Source organism: Bos indicus, chromosome 26, assembly GCF_029378745.1.
Source record: "Bos indicus isolate NIAB-ARS_2022 breed Sahiwal x Tharparkar chromosome 26, NIAB-ARS_B.indTharparkar_mat_pri_1.0, whole genome shotgun sequence".
Lineage (NCBI taxonomy): Eukaryota > Metazoa > Chordata > Mammalia > Artiodactyla > Bovidae > Bos > Bos indicus.
In genome coordinates, this window is record NC_091785.1 from 50,282,530 (window position 1) to 50,302,115 (window position 19,586).

Below are 19,586 nucleotides of genomic sequence, written 5' to 3' on the forward strand. Positions count from 1 at the left end.
CAGTCCAGGATAGACACCCGAGTGCTGGGCAGCAGAGGAGGCCCCTACAGAGCTGGCAGCTCGGCCAGCCAGTGGTCTGGGTTTGGATTAACATGGTCCCTTTTGCTCAGAAGCCGGTTGTCGTGGAGACCTTCTTTGGATATGATGAAGAGGCTTCTCTGGAGTCCGACGGTTCTTCCATCTCTTACCAAACAGACAGGACAGACCAGACCCCGTGCACCCCAGACGACGACCTGGAGGAGGTAACCTCACAGGGCTTCAGGACAGGCCCGCCTGGCTGCTCCTGTCCCACCTTCACACACACGCCCCTGTCTGCTTCACATCACTGTACTGGGTCCCCTCTGCAGAGTGGTACAGAGCGCTCCCACCCTCTCAAGGGGGCAGCCTGAACCACCCAGCAGCGGGTGGGCACCAGCACCCAGGGTGCAGGGTCAGGACCACGGCAGGTGGGCCCCAGCTGAGTCCCTGGCCCCAGCTGCTGGCCCAAGAGGCTTATCTGAGCAGCCAGCTCGGCCATTCACCCCAGGGGTCAGGGCCCGTCTCCCACGTGGTTCCCAGGCAGAGGCGTGGCTGACGTGGTGTCTCCGTGCGCCTCTCCAGGGCATGGCCAAGGAGGAGACAGAGCTGCGGTTCCGCCAGCTGACCATGGAGTACCAGGCCCTGCAGCGGGCCTACGCGTTGCTGCAGGAGCAGGTCGGAGGGACGCTGGACGCAGAGCGAGAAGTTAAGGTCTAACTGACTTCCACTCCACGACGTTCCGGCTTCTGCCGGGCTCCCCGCTTGCCCCCCGGCCTCGGCAGGGACACATGCGCCTTCCGGGCCGGGCCCTCCCCTCCTGCGATCACGGTCAGGCCCCAGGGATGCCGCTCTGGCCGTCACTTGGCAGCGGGTGGGCCCAGGCCAAGGCGGGCTGCCCTGCCCTCCCGAGTTGAGGCATCTCACCGCTCTCGTCCATTTGCCCTGAAAGCCATTCCCAGGGAGCCAGGGCACCCATCGAGATGAAGTGCCCTGCGGCCCGGCCCCTGTGACAGCAGGTGAACTCCAGGGAGGGCGAAGCCCGTAGAAGACGGGCTGGGCAGAAGACATTCATGCAACAGGGAGCCCAGGGCTTCTAAAGGAGGACGGGCTCTGGGGAAGAAAGGGAAAGCGAAGTCCGGAAAAGGAGGTGAACCCAGGGCGGCCAGAGGCTCCAGAAGGGAAGGAGGTGCCTGGGGGCTGTGCCGGGCAGGTCGCTCAGCCACCCGGCTGTATGTGTCCCGGTCTTTGTCGTCCCCGGGACTAAGCCAACCCCCTCCGGCCAGCACCCAGCTGCTCAAGCCTCCTCCATCATCCTGTAAGTGAGGATTTCCCCAAATAATCTCCCAAATGAACCCACAGATCATCCCCTATAATCTAAGCAAAGTCGCTAAGCCTCCAAGTTCTCCCTTTATTCCAGAGCACGCCTTGTTGGCAGGCAGTGTCCTGAAAGTCAGGTCTGAGGGGGCCGCCCAGCTCTTAGGGAAAGTTTGATGTATGTCTCCTCCCATCCTACAGACCCGTGAGCAGCTGCAGGCGGATGCACAGCGGGCGCAGGCGCGCATCGAGGACCTGCAGAAGGCCCTGGCCGAGCAGGGGCAGGTGAGCCCGCGGGCCTGGGCCCCGGGGCCCCCGGGCTGCCATGCTCCCGTGAGGGCGGTGGCCTTCGGGTGTGTACTTGGTGAGAATCTTCGTCTGCACGCTGAAGACGGGCTCCCCAGCTCCCTCTGCTGTGTTTATATCACACCTCAGTAAAAGACTTAAAAGCGGAAGCAACGTGTATTTGGAAGAATTCCACAGTAAGCCCAGGACGAGGCACGAATTCCCCTGACCAAGCCTCTCTGGGCTTGACCGGAGCTCCCATCCGCCTCCTCACTCAGGGCCGGGAGCCCAGGTCCCAGGGCTTTGTTACCACTCCCCTCAGTCCCTGGGACTGCCAGCACCTGTGGGCTCCTCAGATCCCAGGGAAGGGCCTCCGTCCATGTTCTCTGAGCAGCCCCCAGCCTGTGGATGGTCCAGACACAGGACGATGCCGGAGGATGTCTATGGGGGCTGGGAGGGTGCAGGTGAGAGATGGCCCGGCTCACAGCCAAGTGCAGTGCAGACCCACAGAGGCCCTGGGGTGTCGACTGCCCGGTGCATGGCTGGACGGACAGCCAGGGCAAGAACCTGAGTGACTGCCCCACCTCACTGCCACAGCCTCGCCGGAGTGCCCGAGGCCTCAAATCCAGTGCAGAGACCCCCGCGATCACCCAGGCACCACACCTGTTCTCTCCACACCAGCTCAACCCCCTGGCTCCCGCTGGCTACGTGTTTGGGTCCCCTGGACCTGTGACGTCCATGCGGGTGCCTGGCCTTGGCTCAGACAAACCTGGGTGCCGTCCACCTCTATCGGAGACCCTCCAAGAAAATGGGCGAACCTGGGTTTTCATCAGCCACTGGACAGGCGCTCCACTCTCAGTTACTTCGGAAGCTGGGTGTAGTCCTTTCGTCACAATCTCTGTCCTGCTGAACCGTGATGTAAATCAGAGCTGCATCCTTCAGTGCATTTATTTCTCGACTTCAATTTCCTTTTCAAGGATATGAAGTGGATTGAAGAGAAGCAAGCGCTGTTTCGGAGAAATCAGGAGCTTGTGGAAAAGGTACAGCCGCCCCACCCCGTCTGTTTGAGAGGCCCGCTGCTTTCCTGGAAAGACAGGAATCCCCACCTGCCCACCTGCCCACCTGCTGCCCAGGGCTGGGGACCCACCTGGGCAGCACCTCTGCCACAAGGCCCTGTGTGGACTCACCCTGGAGGGACGGCTCCGGACGGGGGGCCTGGGCCAGTCAGCTGTCCCTGCAATGCCAGCAGCTGTCAGGGGAGCCAGGGCTGGCCTCCGGTGGCCTCCAGGATGCCTCCTGTTTTTTGTTTTATAGATTAAACAAATGGAGACAGAAGAGGCTCGGTTAAAACATGAAGTCCAGGATGCGAAGGACCAAAACGAGCTGCTGGAGTTCCGGATCCTGGAGCTGGAGGTGTGGGGCTTTGGGGGGCAGCGGATGGGGTGGGGGACAGGGGTGGGGGGCAGGGGCAGGGGTGGGGGGCAGGGGATGGGGTGGGGGGCAGGGGTGAGGAGACAGGATGGGGTGTGGGGCAGGGGTGGGGGGCAGGGGTGAGGAGACGGGATGGGGTGTGGGGCAGGGGTGTGGGGCAGGGGATGGGGTGGGGGGCAGGGGCAGGGGTGGGGCAGGGGATGGAGTTGGAGGCAGGGGCAGGGGTGGGGGGGGGCAGGGGCAGGGGTGGGGAGGTGGGGGCAGAGCTGGGGGGCAGGGGTGGGGGGCAGGGGCAGCAGTGGTCGTGGCAGGGAGCTGTCCCGAGCCGGTGCCACCCAGGCTGTGAGTCCTGCCGTGTCACTTGGAGGAAAACAAAAAGCAGAGCAGGAGTGTCCACACACAGCTCCGGGCCCTCCCTTTGTCCCCGTCCCTCCGGGCATCAGATGACAGGGCTCCCAGGCGGGAGCCAGTCCCCAGGGGCCATCTGGGCTCGGAGGTCCCCACTTGCTCCCGTCAGCGTCCACTCAGGCTCCCCTGGGCAGGTCCGAAGGGGGTGACCACTGCTGCGGCAGCCAGGGTCTCATTTTCACAAAGACCACGTTAACTGTGTTCAGTGGACTTTATATTCTCACGGTGTCCCCGGGGCGGGGGGGGCCCGCACTGCCCTCCCAGGAGGGCGGGGACCCCCGTGTGCCCAGCCTTCTGCTGTCTGTCTTAGGAGAGGGAGAGGAAGTCACCCGCCATCACCTTCCACCACACGCCCTTCGTGGACGGGAAGAGCCCCCTGCAGGCGTACTGCGAGGCGGAAGGCGTGACGGTAACGCCCGGCCCCGCCCCCTGGCCCCGCCCCCCTCCCTGGCCCCGCCCTCCCGCCTGCCCCGCCCCGCCCCGCCCCGCCGCGGCGCCGGGCCCAGCACGGTTGTCTCTCTGCTTCTAGGACATCCTGGTCTCGGAGCTGATGAAGAAGCTGGACCTGCTGGGGGACAACGCCGTAAGTGTAGGTCGCTCTCCTGACTTGTGCATGCCTCCCCGTGCGCCGCCCTGCACGGCCCAGGGCCCCTGTGAGTCCCGCGGTGCCCGGCCCCTGCCCCGTGAGCTCCCGCCTCCAGAGCTGCTGACCAGCCCTCTGGCGTTTAGGAGAAACTCCGTTCTTTCTCACAGTGCGCCCGATTCCTCCAGCAGAGACGCTTCTGGCCCCGTGTTCTCAGTTTCTGAATCCCTCTCGGTCCTGAAGTTGTTCCACATCCTTGGTGGGGCTGGGGCCTGGGGGCCCTTAAGGTGCCTTCAGTTCAGTTTAGTCCGTCAGCGCTCAGTCGTGTCCGACTTAGACTGCTCCAACTCAGAGCTTCCCACCTAGTTTTGGCAGAGGGGCAGAGCCTATGAATACTCTCCGAATCTCACTTAGGGCAGAGTCCCAATCTCTACAGCAAGTTCCTCAAAAGAATGTGAATTGCTGAATGAGTGACTGCACCCCTCCATCCACCCTCCACCCATCGTCCCTGCATCCATGCTGGCCACCCTTCCATCTGTTCTCTGTTCACCCCCATGGCCCCTCCTGTACTTGTTAAGCCCCCGCCCGATGGTGAGGGGGGACCTTCTGTGCTGGCAGAGGCCCCAGTGCACACCCCAGAATGTCCCCTCACAAGGTCCCCTCACAAGTACACGGTCTCCTTGTGAAGCACCCTGGGCTCCACATCCTGCTCGCTGTGCTCAAGAGAGATCAAAGCACAGGACAGGTGCACCTCACGTGAGAGATGGAGGGAAAACGCGTGCAAGCACACACACACGCACAAACACTCACGCATGTGTACCAAAACCCAGGTGCTTGTGCACACCCTCAGGGCCAGTGCTCCCAGCAGCTCCGAGTGTTCAGGGCCCTGCTGATAGGGACCCCTCCTCCCTGCCCCCGCCCCGCCCTTTAGGTGGGAAGCGGGAAGGGGGAAGGGAGGGCTGGCTTCCACAGGGAGGCCCTCCTGGCCTACCTGCCGCGCCCCCGACCCTAGGTCGGAGCCCTCGCTCCACCTCGGCTGTGGGCAGCGGAGGCAGCGGGCCACAGTAGGATGGCCGTCCTCGCCGTGTGCTCCGGGCTCAGCCCGAGTACCAGCCCCGCCAAGGGCTCCGGGGAGCCTTTCAGTTCACAGCTGGAGAGACTGAGGCCCCAGAGGGCACCACCCAGGGGCACAGAGCTGCCGTGTTGGCCAGCGAGGACGAGCTCAGGCCTGCGCAGTCCCCCAGCCCTGCAGCTGCCCTCCCGGGAGCACCAAGGTTGCGTACCCTGGAGCCACCATGCGGCCTCAGAGACGGGGGCAGAGGACGCACTGCCAGTTTCATATGCCAGCGACCCTGGTGGCTCCTAAAGGAGCCAGGGATCACTCAACTCAGCGATCCTGGCAGGCTCCTCACCCCTTGTCTCTGCTCTCCGCGACCCCCCGGCGGCCCCCAGCTGGGCCCCGCAGTGGGGACAACCCGGCTCACCCCCTCCAGCCCCTGGTGCTCATGCAGGTGGGACCTCCTCTGAGGAGGCCCGCCAGCCCAAGGCCAGGGTCACCCTCCCAGAAGGACCACCCCGGTGGGCCCACTGGGGTGAGGCATGAATAAAACATGCAGGGAGAAGGCGAAGCAGCAGGGATGTTGATCTTTGCTTCACATTTGTAAGCGGTGCTTTAATAATTCAGGCCGCACGTGAGGAGAGCTGGCTTTGAGTAAGAATCCGGACAGAGTGCGGAAGCCTGGCTGCTCTTTCCGCCACCCACTGTCCCATCCTGCTCCCTGGCCACTTAGGCATGGTCGCCTGCAGTGAGAGGGCCAGAGGGGCAAGCCAGAGGCTAGGTGGGAGTCAGCAAGGCCGAGAGCGAAGGGGGTCCGAGCCTCCCGGAAGGGCCTGTGAGTGACAGTGACATTTAGCTGTGACCCCATCTTCCCCATGCCCACCGAACACTGGGTCACCCACCCCCACCCAGCGCCCGTCACCCACCCCACCACCCACCCAGCGCCGGTCACTCACCGCCCCCGCACTGAGCACCCAGCACCCACCCACCCGGCACCCATCACCCAGCCACCCAGCCACCCACCCAGCGCCCGTCACCCACCCCACCACCCACCAGCGCCGGTCACTCAGCCCCCCACTGAGCACCCAGCATCCACCCACCCAGCACCTATCACCCAGCCACCCAACCACCCACCCAGCGCCCGTCACCCACCCCACCACCCACCCAGCGCTGGTCACTCACCCCTGAACTGAGCACCCATCACCCACCCCACCCACCGCCCATCACCCACCCCCACCCAGCCCTGTCACCCACCCCACCCCAGAAGGCACTCCCCCTGACCATATGAGAATTCCGCTCTTGAATGCAGAATCTGACCAATGAGGAGCAAGTGGTCGTCATACAAGCCAGGACAGTCCTGACCTTGGCCGAGAAGGTAACAGCGGACGCGCTTGGGGGAGGGCTGGGTCCTTTCTGGCTCAGTTCAGAGGAGATGCTCTCCCTGGAAGGGGGGGGCCCCCAGGGGGTGGGATGGAAGCTGGCGGGGGGCAGGGTCCACTAAGCCTGGCTGCTCAGGAGGCCTGGCACACACATGGGTCAGACAGCACCCACCAGGCATGTCTCCCCAAGGCTAGCTCTGCCCCGATTTCCCCAGAGGCCAGAGTCAGGGTGGGTCTGTTAGAGAAATTCAGAGAGTGAGCCCACGCTGGTCACACTGGGCGCAGGCCCTTCCCAGGCAGGCCCGAGTCCACGTGGCCCCTGAGGCACCACGCAGGCCATGGAACACCTTCCCCGTTTCTGCCCAAACCCCGCACGGCCGGGCGTTCCAGTGGCCGCGCTGCTGTTGCCTGGTCTGCCTCTGTTTGCCCTGCTGGGACCCTCCTCTGGGGGCCGCCCACCCGGGCTCCCCACCCTCTGGCTTCCCTGCTCCCGGGACCACCCGCCTGCCCCTAGTCCCCCCTGCCCCGCCCCATGTGTGGCCAGAACCCACTGGTAGGCCTGCAGCGAGCACCCCTGTCCTACAGGCCTCCAGCAGGGCGTGGAGGGCTGTGCCCATAAGTAGGAGTTCAGAGGCCAGCTCCTGGGAGCACAGCCCTCCTGACACCGCTCCTCTCCCGGGGGGGTGTGAGGCAGGCTCCCTGGACGCCAGGCGGGGCTGAGAGGTGGGGCCCAGACCTGGCCTGCACGCTGGGCACACGGAGCCCACGACACCCGCCCAGCTCTGACTCCCGCAGGGGCTGAGCCCTCCCTCCCCAAGGAAGAGCGGGAAGGACGGGGCATGCCCCCAGGCCGTGTCCCCGGGGCTGGGGAGGTGGGCTCTGCTGACCGAATGGTGACCCGGGGGCTCACGGCTGTCGGGACCTTCTGTCTGTGCCCAGTGGCTCCAGCAGATCGAGGAGACGGAATCGGCCCTGCAGCGGAAGATGGTGGACCTAGAGAGCGAGAAGGTGAGTGCACACCCGGCCGGCAGCCCCGCGCCGCCACGCCCCCGACACGAGGCCCACACGCGGGTCCCCTTGTATTCCAGGAGCTGTTCAGTAAGCAGAAGGGCTACCTGGACGAGGAGCTCGACTACCGGAAGCAGTGCTTGGACCAGGCTCACAAGGTGAGAGCCGCCCGGCCGCGCGGGGTTTGGGCGGAAACGGGGAAGGTGTCCCATGGCCAGCATGCTTCTCAGGGGCCACGTGGACCCAGGCCTGCCTGGGTAGAGCCTGTGCCCCGTAGGACTGGCTCACTCTCTGACCCAGCGAGTTCCGAGGACGCCTTACTGCCCCTTTGGCCACCCTTGGCCCCAGGAGTGCAGGCAAATGAGCAGAGGTCAAGTGGGTATTTGAATTGAGCTGAGAAAATAGGATTTATTGAAACGATGCCTTTAGGAATGAAAGGAGCATAGCTGAGTGTCTGTCCATCATCTCTCCCTGTCCACCAGCATCACGAGCTGCTCACCCACCTGCTCTGCAGGAGACCTGTCCCAGACAGACCTGAAGGGAGGCCCTGTGTGGGGTCGACCCCGAGAGCCCACTTCTCTCCATTACTGTCAGTGAGCCCTCACTGAAGTGAGCTGGAGGACGTGGGAAGAAACTTCATTTGCACCTCAGGCAGCCTTTCTGTTTCAAGGTGGCCCCTGAATCAATGTCACACTTAGCTCCTCAGACTGGGCTCAGCAGAGGTGCTTCCTGCAGGAGCGGGGCCCACGCTTCCTCTGCAACAGTAAGCCACACCTGTAGGTCAGTGTCACAGGCAGGACGGTCCTTCCAGGTGGCGTGGGCCTCTGTCCCCTGCCTGTGGAGTATGCTGTGAGCAGGGTGCTGTCCCGTGGCCCTTGAAGGTGGCTGGAGGAGCAGAAAGTGTCACCCTGGGACGGCGGGTGGGGGCTCTGTCACACAGCCCCGGGGGATGCCGTGGGGCCGCGGAGACGCTGGGCACCCCTAGTGGGATGGCTGTCAGGGCTGCTCCCCGGGGGGCCGTCGTCTGGGGCCCCCTCTCTCCAGTGCTGGCAGGTAGGCTGCATGCTGTGCTGTCCACCCTGGTTTTCTCTTTCTTTTCTCTTGTGGCCCCACTGGGTCCTCCTGCGGCACACGGGCTCCCCATGCTGCTGCTGGAAGGCTTCTCTCGTCACCCCACAACATGTGGGATCTTAGTTCCCTGACCGGGGATTGAACCTGCATCCTCTGAATTGGAAGGCAGATGCTTAACCTCTGGGCCACCAAGGAAGTCCCCAACCCTGGTTCCCTTGATGCCGAGTTAAGCCTGCACTTCCTGCTGGACAATTAGCCATTTTATCTGCCACTCACAGAACCCCGTGCAGGAGGGGGCACCTAGTCACCTTGGGATGCCTTGGCAGGCGGGCCTTCCAGCTTTCACACCCTCCCTGCCATGAGCACTGGAGCCACACCTGGGATTTCAGGGGGAAGGGCGGGCCTCACCCTGGGGCAGCCCCTGGGCACAGAGCTAGCTTCTGGGCATCTGGGTGGCCGTGGCTCAAGCTGCTGCATTGAGTGAGCAGGGTCAGACCATCTCCGCCCACAGGCTTGGGATGAAGTCACTGTGATGTGCGTGTTAAGCCCCACACTCAGCTGCCTTTATCTGAAAGCCAGAGTTTATCTTAAATGCACTAAGCTCTTTTGCTCTAAGAAGTGGCAGCTGATGTGTGGTGTGAGCTGGCTGTGACAGCTGACTGGGGACAGTTGACTTTGCAGCTGTCAAGAACAATAACATGGACAAAGGGCTCTTTCCCCCCATTTCCTAAAATGTCTACTCAGCCAAAAGGACGTCCAGTAGTCACTTTGCCTGAAGAGGAAACATTCATTTGTGAGGAGCATCGACCTGAAAACCAGTCACAGCCTAAAAGTTAATAGTTATGTTTTATTCAGTGGAGATTTTTAGGACTTAAGCCCAGGAGGCAGCATCTCAAGTGACTCTTAGAGAACAGCTCAGAGGAGGCGAGTGAAAGTCACTCAGTAGTGTCCAACTCTTTGTGACCGCATGGACTGTACAGTCCATGGAATTCTTTAGGCCAAAATACTGGAGTGGGTAGCCTCTCCCTTCTCCAGGGGACCTTCCCAACCCGGGGATCAAACCCAGGTCTCCCACATGGCAGGCAGATTCAGTTTTGCAAGAAAGAGCAGGTAGTCTGAACATCAAAAGATTATTGTGCATTAAAGAAAACAAGATAACCTAAGTTAAGGAATTTAGTGCCTTTCTGTGTATGGGAAGATGCGAGAGTCTGGGCTCACTGCAACCGTTCCTTTCATACGCACCTCAGCCATCCCGGGCTGCTGTCCTGCGCTTTTCACTTCCTGAGCTTCCTTCGGGTTCACCGTGGGGAGTGGCTGCGGGCTGACGATTCTTTCCTCCCCGAGCTCCCTCGGGGCTCTCGGGCTCGCGCTGGAGGACTGCAGTCACTGATGACTGCGACATCCTTATCTACTGATACGATGGGAAATATTCTCTTTCTCGGGAGGGTAGATTTTTGATGGGAAGAATTTGGCTGTTTCAAGATTGTAGCTGTGAAACTTCCCGAGGAACAAGCTTTGAAAGTGCTCCAGATTGAACTGCTGAGTCCTCATCATTTGTAACGAGGTCTGTGTTTTGGCTCCTGGGGACAGCACGGGGGTGATACTGCAGGAGTTTGCACAAGCTCTGGGCGATGATGAAGGACAGGGACGCCTGGCATGCTGCAGTCCACGGAGTCGCAAAGAGGCGGACATGACCGAGTGACTGAACCGGGGACGGGCAGCATTTCAGGTTCTCTGTGAAGGAGCCCCGGTGGGTGCGAGGGCTGGGCTGGAATCCCCAGTGTCTCTCCCTCAGCAGGCTTTGTGCAGGTGGTCCGCCCAGGGGTCTCTGCAGCCCGCCTCAGCATCCTCACCATGAGCCAGGGCTGACGAGGGTGCCTGCTGCCTGGAAGTGGGGGTGGGAGGGCTTTGTGCAATGAAGCCTAGGCCAGTGCGGCACACCCAGGCACTGCGGGCAGGGTGTCGTGTACCATGGACAGAGGAGGAGAGGAAGCTGTGAGGTGGGCAGAGGCTGGGCACCTAGGGACTTGAAGTGAAGGTGAGGCCATGTGTGCAGGCAGCAGGGAGACAGACAGACAGACAGAAGGGAGGAGACGTGGGGCAGGTGTGTGCACCATAGTCTGAAGGCCCGAAGCCTGACCCCAAGGTGCTGGCCAGGCCACGCTCTGTCAGAGGACTCAGGGGAGGCCCGCCTGCCTGTTCCAGCTCCTGGGGCCTCAGGTGTTCTGGGCTCGTGGCTGCGCCACCTCTGCCTCTGTCGTCACTTGGCTTCCCCTCATCTTCCGTGACTGTCACCAGTCCCCTCTTATTCTAAGGTCACGAGTCAGTGGGTGGAGGCCCCTAACCCAGTCTGGCCTCAGGTGCGCTGGCTGACATCTGCTGAGACCCTGTTTCCAGATGACCCGTGTTCACAGATTCCAGGGGTTAGGACTTGACGCTGCTTTAGGGGCACGAGTCGCCCGCACAGGCGGCAGTGGGGCCACAGAGCCGACAGCCTGGCCCCTCTACGTTACTGCAGACAAACCCGTGGGGACCGTCCTTCCTCCTTTTTAGCGACTCAGAAGCCCAGGGTTTGGTGAAATTGTGAGCAAAGAAAGAAGCCTTTGTTGTCTTTCCTCAAGGGATGCCTGCCCAGACCACCGCCCGTTTGGCCAACCTCCTACTCCAGCTTTGAATTCTGCTGACCCCAACGTCCCTAATGTTTCATTGCACCTTAAACATCGCATGGAAGGGATGCTCTTGACATAAGTACTCCTGGACTGGCTCCACCCTCCAGAACATCATTTAACTGGTCCAGGAGGCAGCAGTCCCCTCTTTGGGCTGGTCCGGAGGTGTCCTGGCTCCCAGGCTGGGTGCCTCGGCCCCAGGCAGTCCCCGGGAAGAAGGCGAGGCCTGACTTGTCCCCTCCCGCCCCCAGCGCATCTTGGAGCTGGAAGCAATGCTGTACGATGCCCTGCAGCAGGAGGCCGGGGCCAAAGTGGCCGAGCTGCTATCGGAGGAGGAGCGCGAGAAGCTCGGGGTGGCGGTGGAGCAGTGGAAGCGCCAGGTCATGAGCGAGCTGCGCGAGCGGGACGCCCAGATCCTGCGGGAGCGCATGGAGCTTTTGCAACTGGCGCAGCAGGTGCGGGAGGGGCATGGTGCCGCGGGGGTGGGGCCTACGGGAGGGGCGGGGCACCGCGGGGCGGGGCCTACGGGAGGGGCGGGGCACCGCGGGGCGGGGCCTACGGGAGGGGCGGGGCACCGCGGGGTGGGGCCTACGGGAGGGGCGGGGCACCGCGGGGTGGGGCCTACGGGAGGGGCGGGGCATCGCAGGGCCCGGGGTGACCGGCTGGGGCAGTCCTTCTCGTGGCCTCGCCTTCTGGTGGCCATGCCTCCAAGGGCCATATCTTCCTGGCCAGGGCCTTCCACCGGCTGAGCCCTCCCAGGTGTCCTTGTAGTGGACACACACCCAGTGACCGTCCTCTCCAGTAGCCTTGCCCATGGGGGGTCCTCCCAGACTGCCTGTTCCAGACCAGCCTGTTGGGCTGTCCTGCCCAGGCCTCTGGGTGGTACATCCGCCTTCTGGGGCCCCTAATGCCAGTCTCTTCCCTGACTCCTCCCTCAGTGGTAAGATCTGGAGAAGGTGTTGTCTGGGGGACAGCGAGTAGTCCCTGGGCCTGGGACTTGGGGACGTTCTCCCGACCTTCAGGCACTTGGTCTTGGGCCAGTCTGGCCAGTCCATTTTTCTGGCCAGTTCATTTGTAAGGGGGGATGAGGGACCCTGGCAGACTAGCAGCCTTGGTGTGTGAGACCCGCCTCCAGTCCCCTGCGTGGGCAGCGTGGCCTGGAAAGAGCCTCGTGGCTGCGCTCTGTGTTCAGATAAACTGGTGAACCCAGGTGTCCTATGAGTGTCAGGGATGACGTCTCACCAGAGGACTGTTGGCTACCAGGACCCTCGCTGTCCGATCCGAGGTGGTCAGTGTGAGGACCCCTCACTCCCTTCAGATGGGCAGTGTCAGAGCCCAGGTTCATCCAGGGTCCAGGCCAGGCATCCAGGCCAGGCATGGATACACACGTCCATCTGACCGATTCTGCACCACAATGAAAACTAGGCTCTCCAACTGTGCGGTCACCCTTACCAGCAAAGTGCCCCCCGTGACTGGCTCCGCGACCCTTCAGGCTGCTCCTTGGGCTGCTGTAGCGATGTCTGGGAAGGACCATGAATCGGGCCCTTACCGTTTGCTTGGGCTCTAGCCTAGTGATTTGTGATCTGAAGGTGCAGGAGGTGGGAGTGTGGCCGGGGCTGGGGGGGCGGTGCCTGCTCTTCTGTTGGAGCAAAGAACAGACTCGCAGAGGCTGCGTCAGAGAAACTGAGGCAGGCGCGTGTCAGCCGAAGCCCCAGAAGTCGGTGGGGAGGGCAGCCCAAGGCCCCACCCTCTCCCCGCGGACGCTGTGACAGCTACTCTGTGGGATTTGCCCACCAGGTGCATGGGTGAAAACTCTGAAAGATCTTTCCCTACTTGGTTTCCCAAATACTCTGGTTATTAAGGATTTTCCTCCTTTGAACATTGCAGAGAATTAAAGAATTAGAAGAAAGAATAGAAGCCCAGAAGAGACAAATAAAGGAACTGGAGGAAAAGGTAAGTAAAGTCAGTGTGAACTTGGGGCTGACACATGGAGAAGGGCGGCAGCTCCCGGTGCCCCACGGCACTGGTCGGGGCAGAAAGAGGCTCCGAACCAGGGGCTGGAGCGCGGGGTCTGGGAACACCCTGGCCTCGCTGACCCAGCCACGCCACCCCCAGGACCGTGCCTCTCACAGCCTCAGTGTCCCAGCTTCGGGGGTAGTTCTGGGCCAGTGACCAGGGCCCTTTCATGAGAGCTCTGTACTGTGGCTCCTGAGTTGGGAAGCTCTGGGTGCTGGGGTACAGCTGGTTTGGGGCCATGCGACGGGGTCAGGGAGGCCCGTCCAGCTCTTCCCCCAACCCCTGGCTCTGTGAGTCCCAACAAGATGGATGGAGCGCCCGTGGGGACAATCCTGGCTCTTCCTGTGAGGTTCCCTGAGTTCTAGGACAGTTAGATGTTTTATTTTATTTTTAATTTAAATTTTGTTTTCTGTGATTTAGGATGTTTCAATGGCTTCTGGTGGGCTCTCCTGGTGGCTCAGCAGTAGAGAACCTGCCTGCAATGCAGGAGACGTGGGTTCAATCCCTAGGTTGGGGAGATCCCCTGGAGAAGGAAATGGTAACCCACTCCATATTCTGGCCTGGGAAACCCCGTGCACAGAGGAGCCTAGCGGGCTACAGTCCAGGGGGTCGCAGAGAGTCGGACGCGACTGAGCGACCAGCACGAGTACAGAAGGCCCCACCCCCACCCCCGCGCCCGGCAGCCCCTGGAGCTGGTCCCCCCATGCCCTGCCCACCCTCCTGTGGACAAAACCGGCCCCTTCCGCAGGCGCTGTACCGCCATCTGCCGAACAGTCTTGGTGGCAACTTGCAAATCCGGAGCCCGCGACAGGCCCCTGGAGCCCTAGGGGCGGGGCACGACTTGCCAGGCAGAGAGGAGCCTGGGAGCAAAGACGCACCTGCCCCCTGGGTGGGTGCAGACAGGCACCAGGCTCGCGGGGCGCTGGGGAGGAGAGGCGAGCACACAGCCTCGCGGTGGTGCCGTCCCTGCCTCCTTTTCCATCTTAAAGTGAGAGCATTTGTTTGCATTAAATGCTTGAATTTTTTAAATTGGGTGTTTACTCTTTTAATCTAGCTGAAGGGGCTCCGCTTTTCCAAGCAGCTGTACCACGGCCAGATTTTTCTCTTGTGTCTAAATTGGCTGGGCCCCTCCCCCAACCCCCGCAGCCAGATTTTCTCTTGTGTCTAAATTGGCCGGGCCCCTCCCCCAACCCAAAAGGAGGGTTTCTGAGTGTGAAATCTATTCAGCGTGTTGGCTGTGCTTTATCACTTATAATGGGACTGAGACCAAAATATTGTCCCGGAGTGCTGGTGTTTGCCTGGCACTTGGCACACCTTTCCATCCGTAAGACTTCCATCATTACAGCCAGTTAGCACCCTCAGCATCAGCCCGGCGACAGGTCCAGGTGGCCCGTCCCCACCCCCCCAGCCCAGAGGCAAGGTGACCAGCAGAGGCTCCCTCCTGACTGTCGCCTTCAGCACGTCCTCTGGACAGTGTGGGGCCCCAGAGCACAGTCCCCAGGGACAGGCAGCGTGGTCACTTCAGACGCAGGTGTCCCCACGGCCCCTCGCAGCTCAGCCCTTAACCCGCTGGACACAGCGCGCCGGGACCCACTCCTGACCCCCGGCCAGCTGCTCCGCGTTGCTCTGTCTGTGGTCACACGTTTGTTCTTGCCAGAAACTCTACAAACTCTCTTTTCTTTCTTTCCTTCCATGTCTCCGCCCTCCCCTTTCGTTTTCAGTTTCTATTTTTGTTCTTGTTTTTCTCCTTAGCTTTCATTCTGTGGTCATAGCTCGCCTGGGCACTCTGGTGTGGTGAGTATTTTTTGTCCACGTCCCGGGGACCAGCAGAGCCCCCACTTGCCGTAAGCAGGAGGGGCTTCCTGGAGGCAACACCCAGGGCCCGCACAGGTCCTAGAGGGGAGGGTCTGCCATCATCAGAGGGGAAGGGGTGCTCGCCTTCCTGGAGAAGGTCCCCGAGGGACTTCCCAGGGGAGAGATGTGTGCACACGCTCCCTGGTCTCTGCTCCAGGCAGCTCGGCAGGAGGCAGCGCTGGGGGGTTGGTGGCTTTTCTCCTTTGTGTATCAAGTTCGATCTGGGGTGACGCTGGGAGATTTGGCCAGGACCCCCACCTTCCCGACAAGCTGGGCTCACTCAGGACGTCACAGTCATCCTAGGCTGTGACATTGTCCCTGCGACTTTCAGCCCGAGGCGCACGTGAAAGCTTGGCCACTGCCTCCTTCCCAAACAAGACTCATCATCCGTCTCTGTCTGTGGGCGCCCCACCCGCCCCTGCCAGAGGGCCTTACTCTGCAGCAGAGCCATCCTTCCCAGCGCCCCTGTCCCTCCAGCCCCTTCCCTCTCGCCCTGCCACCTTCCTGACCTGTGTCCTGCGTCTCTTTCCCTCCAGCCCCCCTTTCCTCCAGCTTTACCGGAGAGCGGCGAGTGCCCGTCCCTGAAGACTCAGGGGGAGCCGGCCTCTGCAGACCCCCTGCCGTCGAGGAGGAGGGAGAGAGGGGGTCTCTGAGCACCTCCCAGGGGACTGTTCACTTTGATGAGCCGGAATTAGAACTCGTTCTCCGACCGGGCTTCTCTGAAGAGGCCTGGTCTTGGCTGCGGACCCCAGGTCCTTGCTTGGGACACAGCCCCCGGCCCCACTTATGGGGACACGCGGGGCCCCTGCTGGCGGGTGCCCAGGCCGCTTCGGTGCAGGAGCCCCGGCTCCTGCCTCCCCTGGTTCCCTCAGTGACCGCAATAGGAGTCAGAAGAGAGGGCGGACTCCCAGAAACAACGCAGGCGGCCCGCAGCACGCCGTGGTGGGGCTGCTGCCACGACGGGGACCTTCGTCCAGGGCACCCGGGCGGCTCATGGAGCATCTCCAGTGTGGTTCCCCGGGTCTCCCGGGCCAGCTGTGAAGACGCTGCAACTCGCTCGCCGGGGTCCTGGGCGCTTGCCGACCGACGCATGCGGCCACCCTGCTGTGTTGGACGCTGTCGCCAGTGGGAATAGAACCGTGAATGCCACGGTGCGGCTGGACCCCGCCCTGAGCTGCGCCGAGGGACTGGTCAGAGTGAGGACCGAGGAGCTGATGGAGGGAGCTGGGACGAGAAGGGCGGGGTGGCTGGACAGGGCAGGGCCTCACTGGAGACACAGGGGCCAGAGGCCGTCTCGGGCAGCGCAGACCCGGGCACCGCAGAGGCAGGCCCAGTGCGGCCGAAGCCGCCCGGTCCAGAGCTGCAGCCTTCGTGCTCCAGGGGCAGTGCCTGGCGAGGACCACAGTGCCCATAGGTCTGCGGTTGAGAAGGGGGCCCGACGCCCAGCTGGCAGCAGGTGAGGCTCAGCTGTCATCCCTGGGACATGACGCCTTCCCTCCTACCCTGCGGGGTGCCCACTCACCTTCGGGTCTGTGGGATCCCACCTCCTGGGGTGGGGGCGGTCGGCCCTCTCTGAGGTTCAGCTTGCTGGGACGCTGGCCCTGCAGTGGGAGCCCTGGTGTCTGTGCAGGCGGGTGAGGGCAAGGTGGGCTCGGGGTGGTCCCAGAGGTACTAAATGTATTGTGGGTGTCCTCTGCCCAGACCCAGGGCACCCCTCAACAAGGCCAGCCAAGAGGCCTGTGCGTGGTCACAGGGCATGTCCCTGAGCCACAGGGGCGGCCTCAGCTCAGCTCCCAGCAGAAGAGGGCCCCCGGCCCCTCCTGCCCACCCAGCCCCACCCCACACCCTAGGCCTTTCGACCTGCCCGCCCACCCCGTCTGGCTGGGCCCAGAAACTCCAAAACCTTTTCTTGTGGCACAGCCCCTCTCTCTGCCATGACTCCCAGCTCAGCAGGCCTCCCTGTGTCCCCAGGGCATCACCTCCTCCCACCCCAGGGCTTGAAGGTGCCCTGGGGCAGCCGGCAGGTCAACCCCATGGCGAGGTCAGGATCTGGATGGGCGGGCGCTCCTGGGGAGCTTTTCTGTCTACATGTTTCTGGGTGACGTGGGGCAGCTTGGGAGTGCAGTTCTGTTTTCTGGGTCTGTAGGAGAGATAAGGGGCCCCGTCTCCCCACCCCTTCCCATCACAGAGCCAGCTGAACCTCTGGCAGTGGGGCTGCAGGGCCCTCGAGACGCACCCCCATGTAGAGAAGGGAGTCAGGCAGAGCAGAGGCCAGAGTGAGACCACTGCCCTCTCCCTAGACGGGGCCTTAAGACACTCAGCTCTTTCACTCAGTTCCTCTAAGGAAGCCCCTCTCTCGAAGCCACGTGCAGTCAGCCTGGTGCGGGGCCTGGGCCCGGCTGGGAACGCACGAGCACAGCCTCTGGCTGGAAAAGGCCACTTGGGAGGCTGGTTCTGGAGTGGAGGCTGGTCCCCCATCTTTGTCCACACATGGGCCCTCCAACCTGAGCACCCCTTCAAGGCCCAGTCCCTGGAACTTGGGGTCCCTGGGGCTCGTAGTCCCTGGAGCTCATGGTCCCTGACCTTGGGGTCCCTGGAGCTCAGGATTCCTGGTTCTTGGGGTCCCTGGAGCTCAGGGTCCCTGGAGCTTGGGGTCCCTGGAGCTCAGGATTCCTGGATCTTGGGGTCCCTGGAGCTCAGGATTCCTGGTTCTTAGGGTCCCTGGAGCTCGGGGTCCCTGGATCTTGGGGTTCCTGGAACTCAGGGTCCCTGACCTTGGGGTCCCTGGAGCTCAGGGTCCCTGGATCTTGAGGTCCCTGGAGCTCAGGATTCCTGGATCTTGGGGTCCCTTGAGGTACGTGGGCTGCACCATGTTACGTGAAGGCAAGTGCTGGGCGAGGACAGCCCACTGTCACGTCCTGGCTTCAGAGGTCACCTGTAGCCAGTGAAGGACAATGAATACACAGCCACAGCAATGCTGTGTCAAAATGGATGGTGCAGAGTCCCTGGAAGGACCCCACGGGTGGCAGGGTCGCCTCTGCCCCTTCAGGATCTTCCCTGCAGCCTCCCCCTGGAAAGCCAGCCCAGCTCTGCAGTCTGTCTTGCTGTGTGCGTGGCACGCGGGACCTGCCAGGGCTTGGAAGGCCACTTGGTGCCCCAGAACCGTGAGCAGGTCTCACCTGTGGAGGAGGCTAGGGCCAGGTACAGATGACTGGGTGCCTGAGGTGAGGGTCGGACGTCGGGGCGCTGGGCAGGCACGGCCTCCCTGGGGCCCAGGCAGCCTCCAGGACCTGAGTGTTGATGGAGGCTCCCTTGGACGTCTGGAGAAAGACCCGGACGGGATTTGAACAACTCCTGCTCCCAGCATGCTCGTGTTGGGGTGGCCTTGGTGCGGGGCAGTGGGCATCACCATGCGGGGATGGAACTGGGCTGCACGTCTCACATGGGGCTGTGGGGTGGTGGCACGCAGTGGGGGCCAGGGTCTCACTCTCAAGGACCCATGAACAAGCACGTTTTCCCTCCACCAGCACCGCTGTCCAGAGACCGGGGGAGAGGTCTGGGTCGCCAAAGTAGGAGGATATTGTGTGAAGCAGTTGGCACCAAAGCGTCCTCACCCTGGGCAGAAGTAGCGGATGTTCAGTGAGAGGGGTCCCGCGGCCCACGCTCCCCTTCACGCGGGCAGTGGGGGCGGCCACACCACAACGATGCTGCTCTGCGTTTTCTCAGTCGAGGGGGAGGGGACCGCTTTGTGGGTGCAGAGCCGGTGGCTGCGGATCTGCAGCTACGGATGGCAGCTCGTGGGAAACGTCGACCCCCGCGGGGGTTCCCCCATCACCTTCTGGCTCACCAGTCTCCAGGGTGAGTCTGAGGCTGTCAGCAGAGTGCTGACATCTAAATCCAGGATGTTCTGTATCGTTATCGCCCTTCCCAGCCCCGACCACTGACATGCTCCCCCTAGTCAGCGAGGGCCCCTCTCAGCCGGGGAGCAGATGGGCCTGGGGCTTTCTGCACTGGAGACGTCGCTGGGAGGGGCTGGTTCCATGCACATTTGGTGCAGTATGTACATCACAAGTTACCAGATTCCTAAGCAAGTGTCCCCCTTCTCCCATCAGCTTTTTAAAAAATCTTCTATTTTAAAGTAGTTTCAGACTTAAAAGTTGCACAGATACTCTTCACCTAGCTTCCCCAGAGGTCCCCATTTCATGTCATCACAGTGCACTCTCCAAGCTCAGCTGGTCCACCCACTCTGTCCAGACAAGCGTTTTTTGCTTCAGGAGAAATAGGTTATGTGGTATTGGGCCTAAGAAAACCTTGCCAGATTCAAGGCCGCCAACATTTTCTCCAGTGTTTCCTCTGGAATCGCGTGGCTTTGTGTCTTACATTCATATTCATGATCCATTTTGAGTTTATGTTTGCATTTGCTGCATGGTTTTGGTCAAAGCACGTTTTTTGCAACTGGTTGTCCATCTCTTGTCTCCCCCCACCCCCACTGTAAG

The 19,586-nt window shown here is 62.1% G+C and overlaps 1 protein-coding gene across 18 annotated transcripts in view; it reads left to right on the forward strand.

The window, feature by feature from the left end:
- JAKMIP3 (Janus kinase and microtubule interacting protein 3) overlaps positions 1 to 19,586 on the forward strand; it is an 89,428-nt gene that overhangs the window by 61,224 nt on the left and 8,618 nt on the right. For 3 of the 18 annotated variants that reach the window (XM_070781126.1, XM_070781133.1, XM_070781134.1), the window contains 14 exons: positions 114 to 242; positions 601 to 729; positions 1,534 to 1,617; positions 2,595 to 2,657; positions 2,932 to 3,030; positions 3,767 to 3,865; positions 3,986 to 4,039; positions 6,406 to 6,471; positions 7,415 to 7,483; positions 7,564 to 7,641; positions 11,472 to 11,675; positions 13,108 to 13,173; positions 14,958 to 15,030; positions 15,627 to 16,546. In XM_070781126.1, the coding sequence (XP_070637227.1) occupies positions 114 to 242; positions 601 to 729; positions 1,534 to 1,617; positions 2,595 to 2,657; positions 2,932 to 3,030; positions 3,767 to 3,865; positions 3,986 to 4,039; positions 6,406 to 6,471; positions 7,415 to 7,483; positions 7,564 to 7,641; positions 11,472 to 11,675; positions 13,108 to 13,173; positions 14,958 to 15,008 (1,191 nt within the window). In that variant the 3' untranslated portion in view covers positions 15,009 to 15,030; positions 15,627 to 16,546. The other 15 variants (XM_070781117.1, XM_070781127.1, XM_070781129.1 and 12 more) reach the window with 9 other exon arrangements.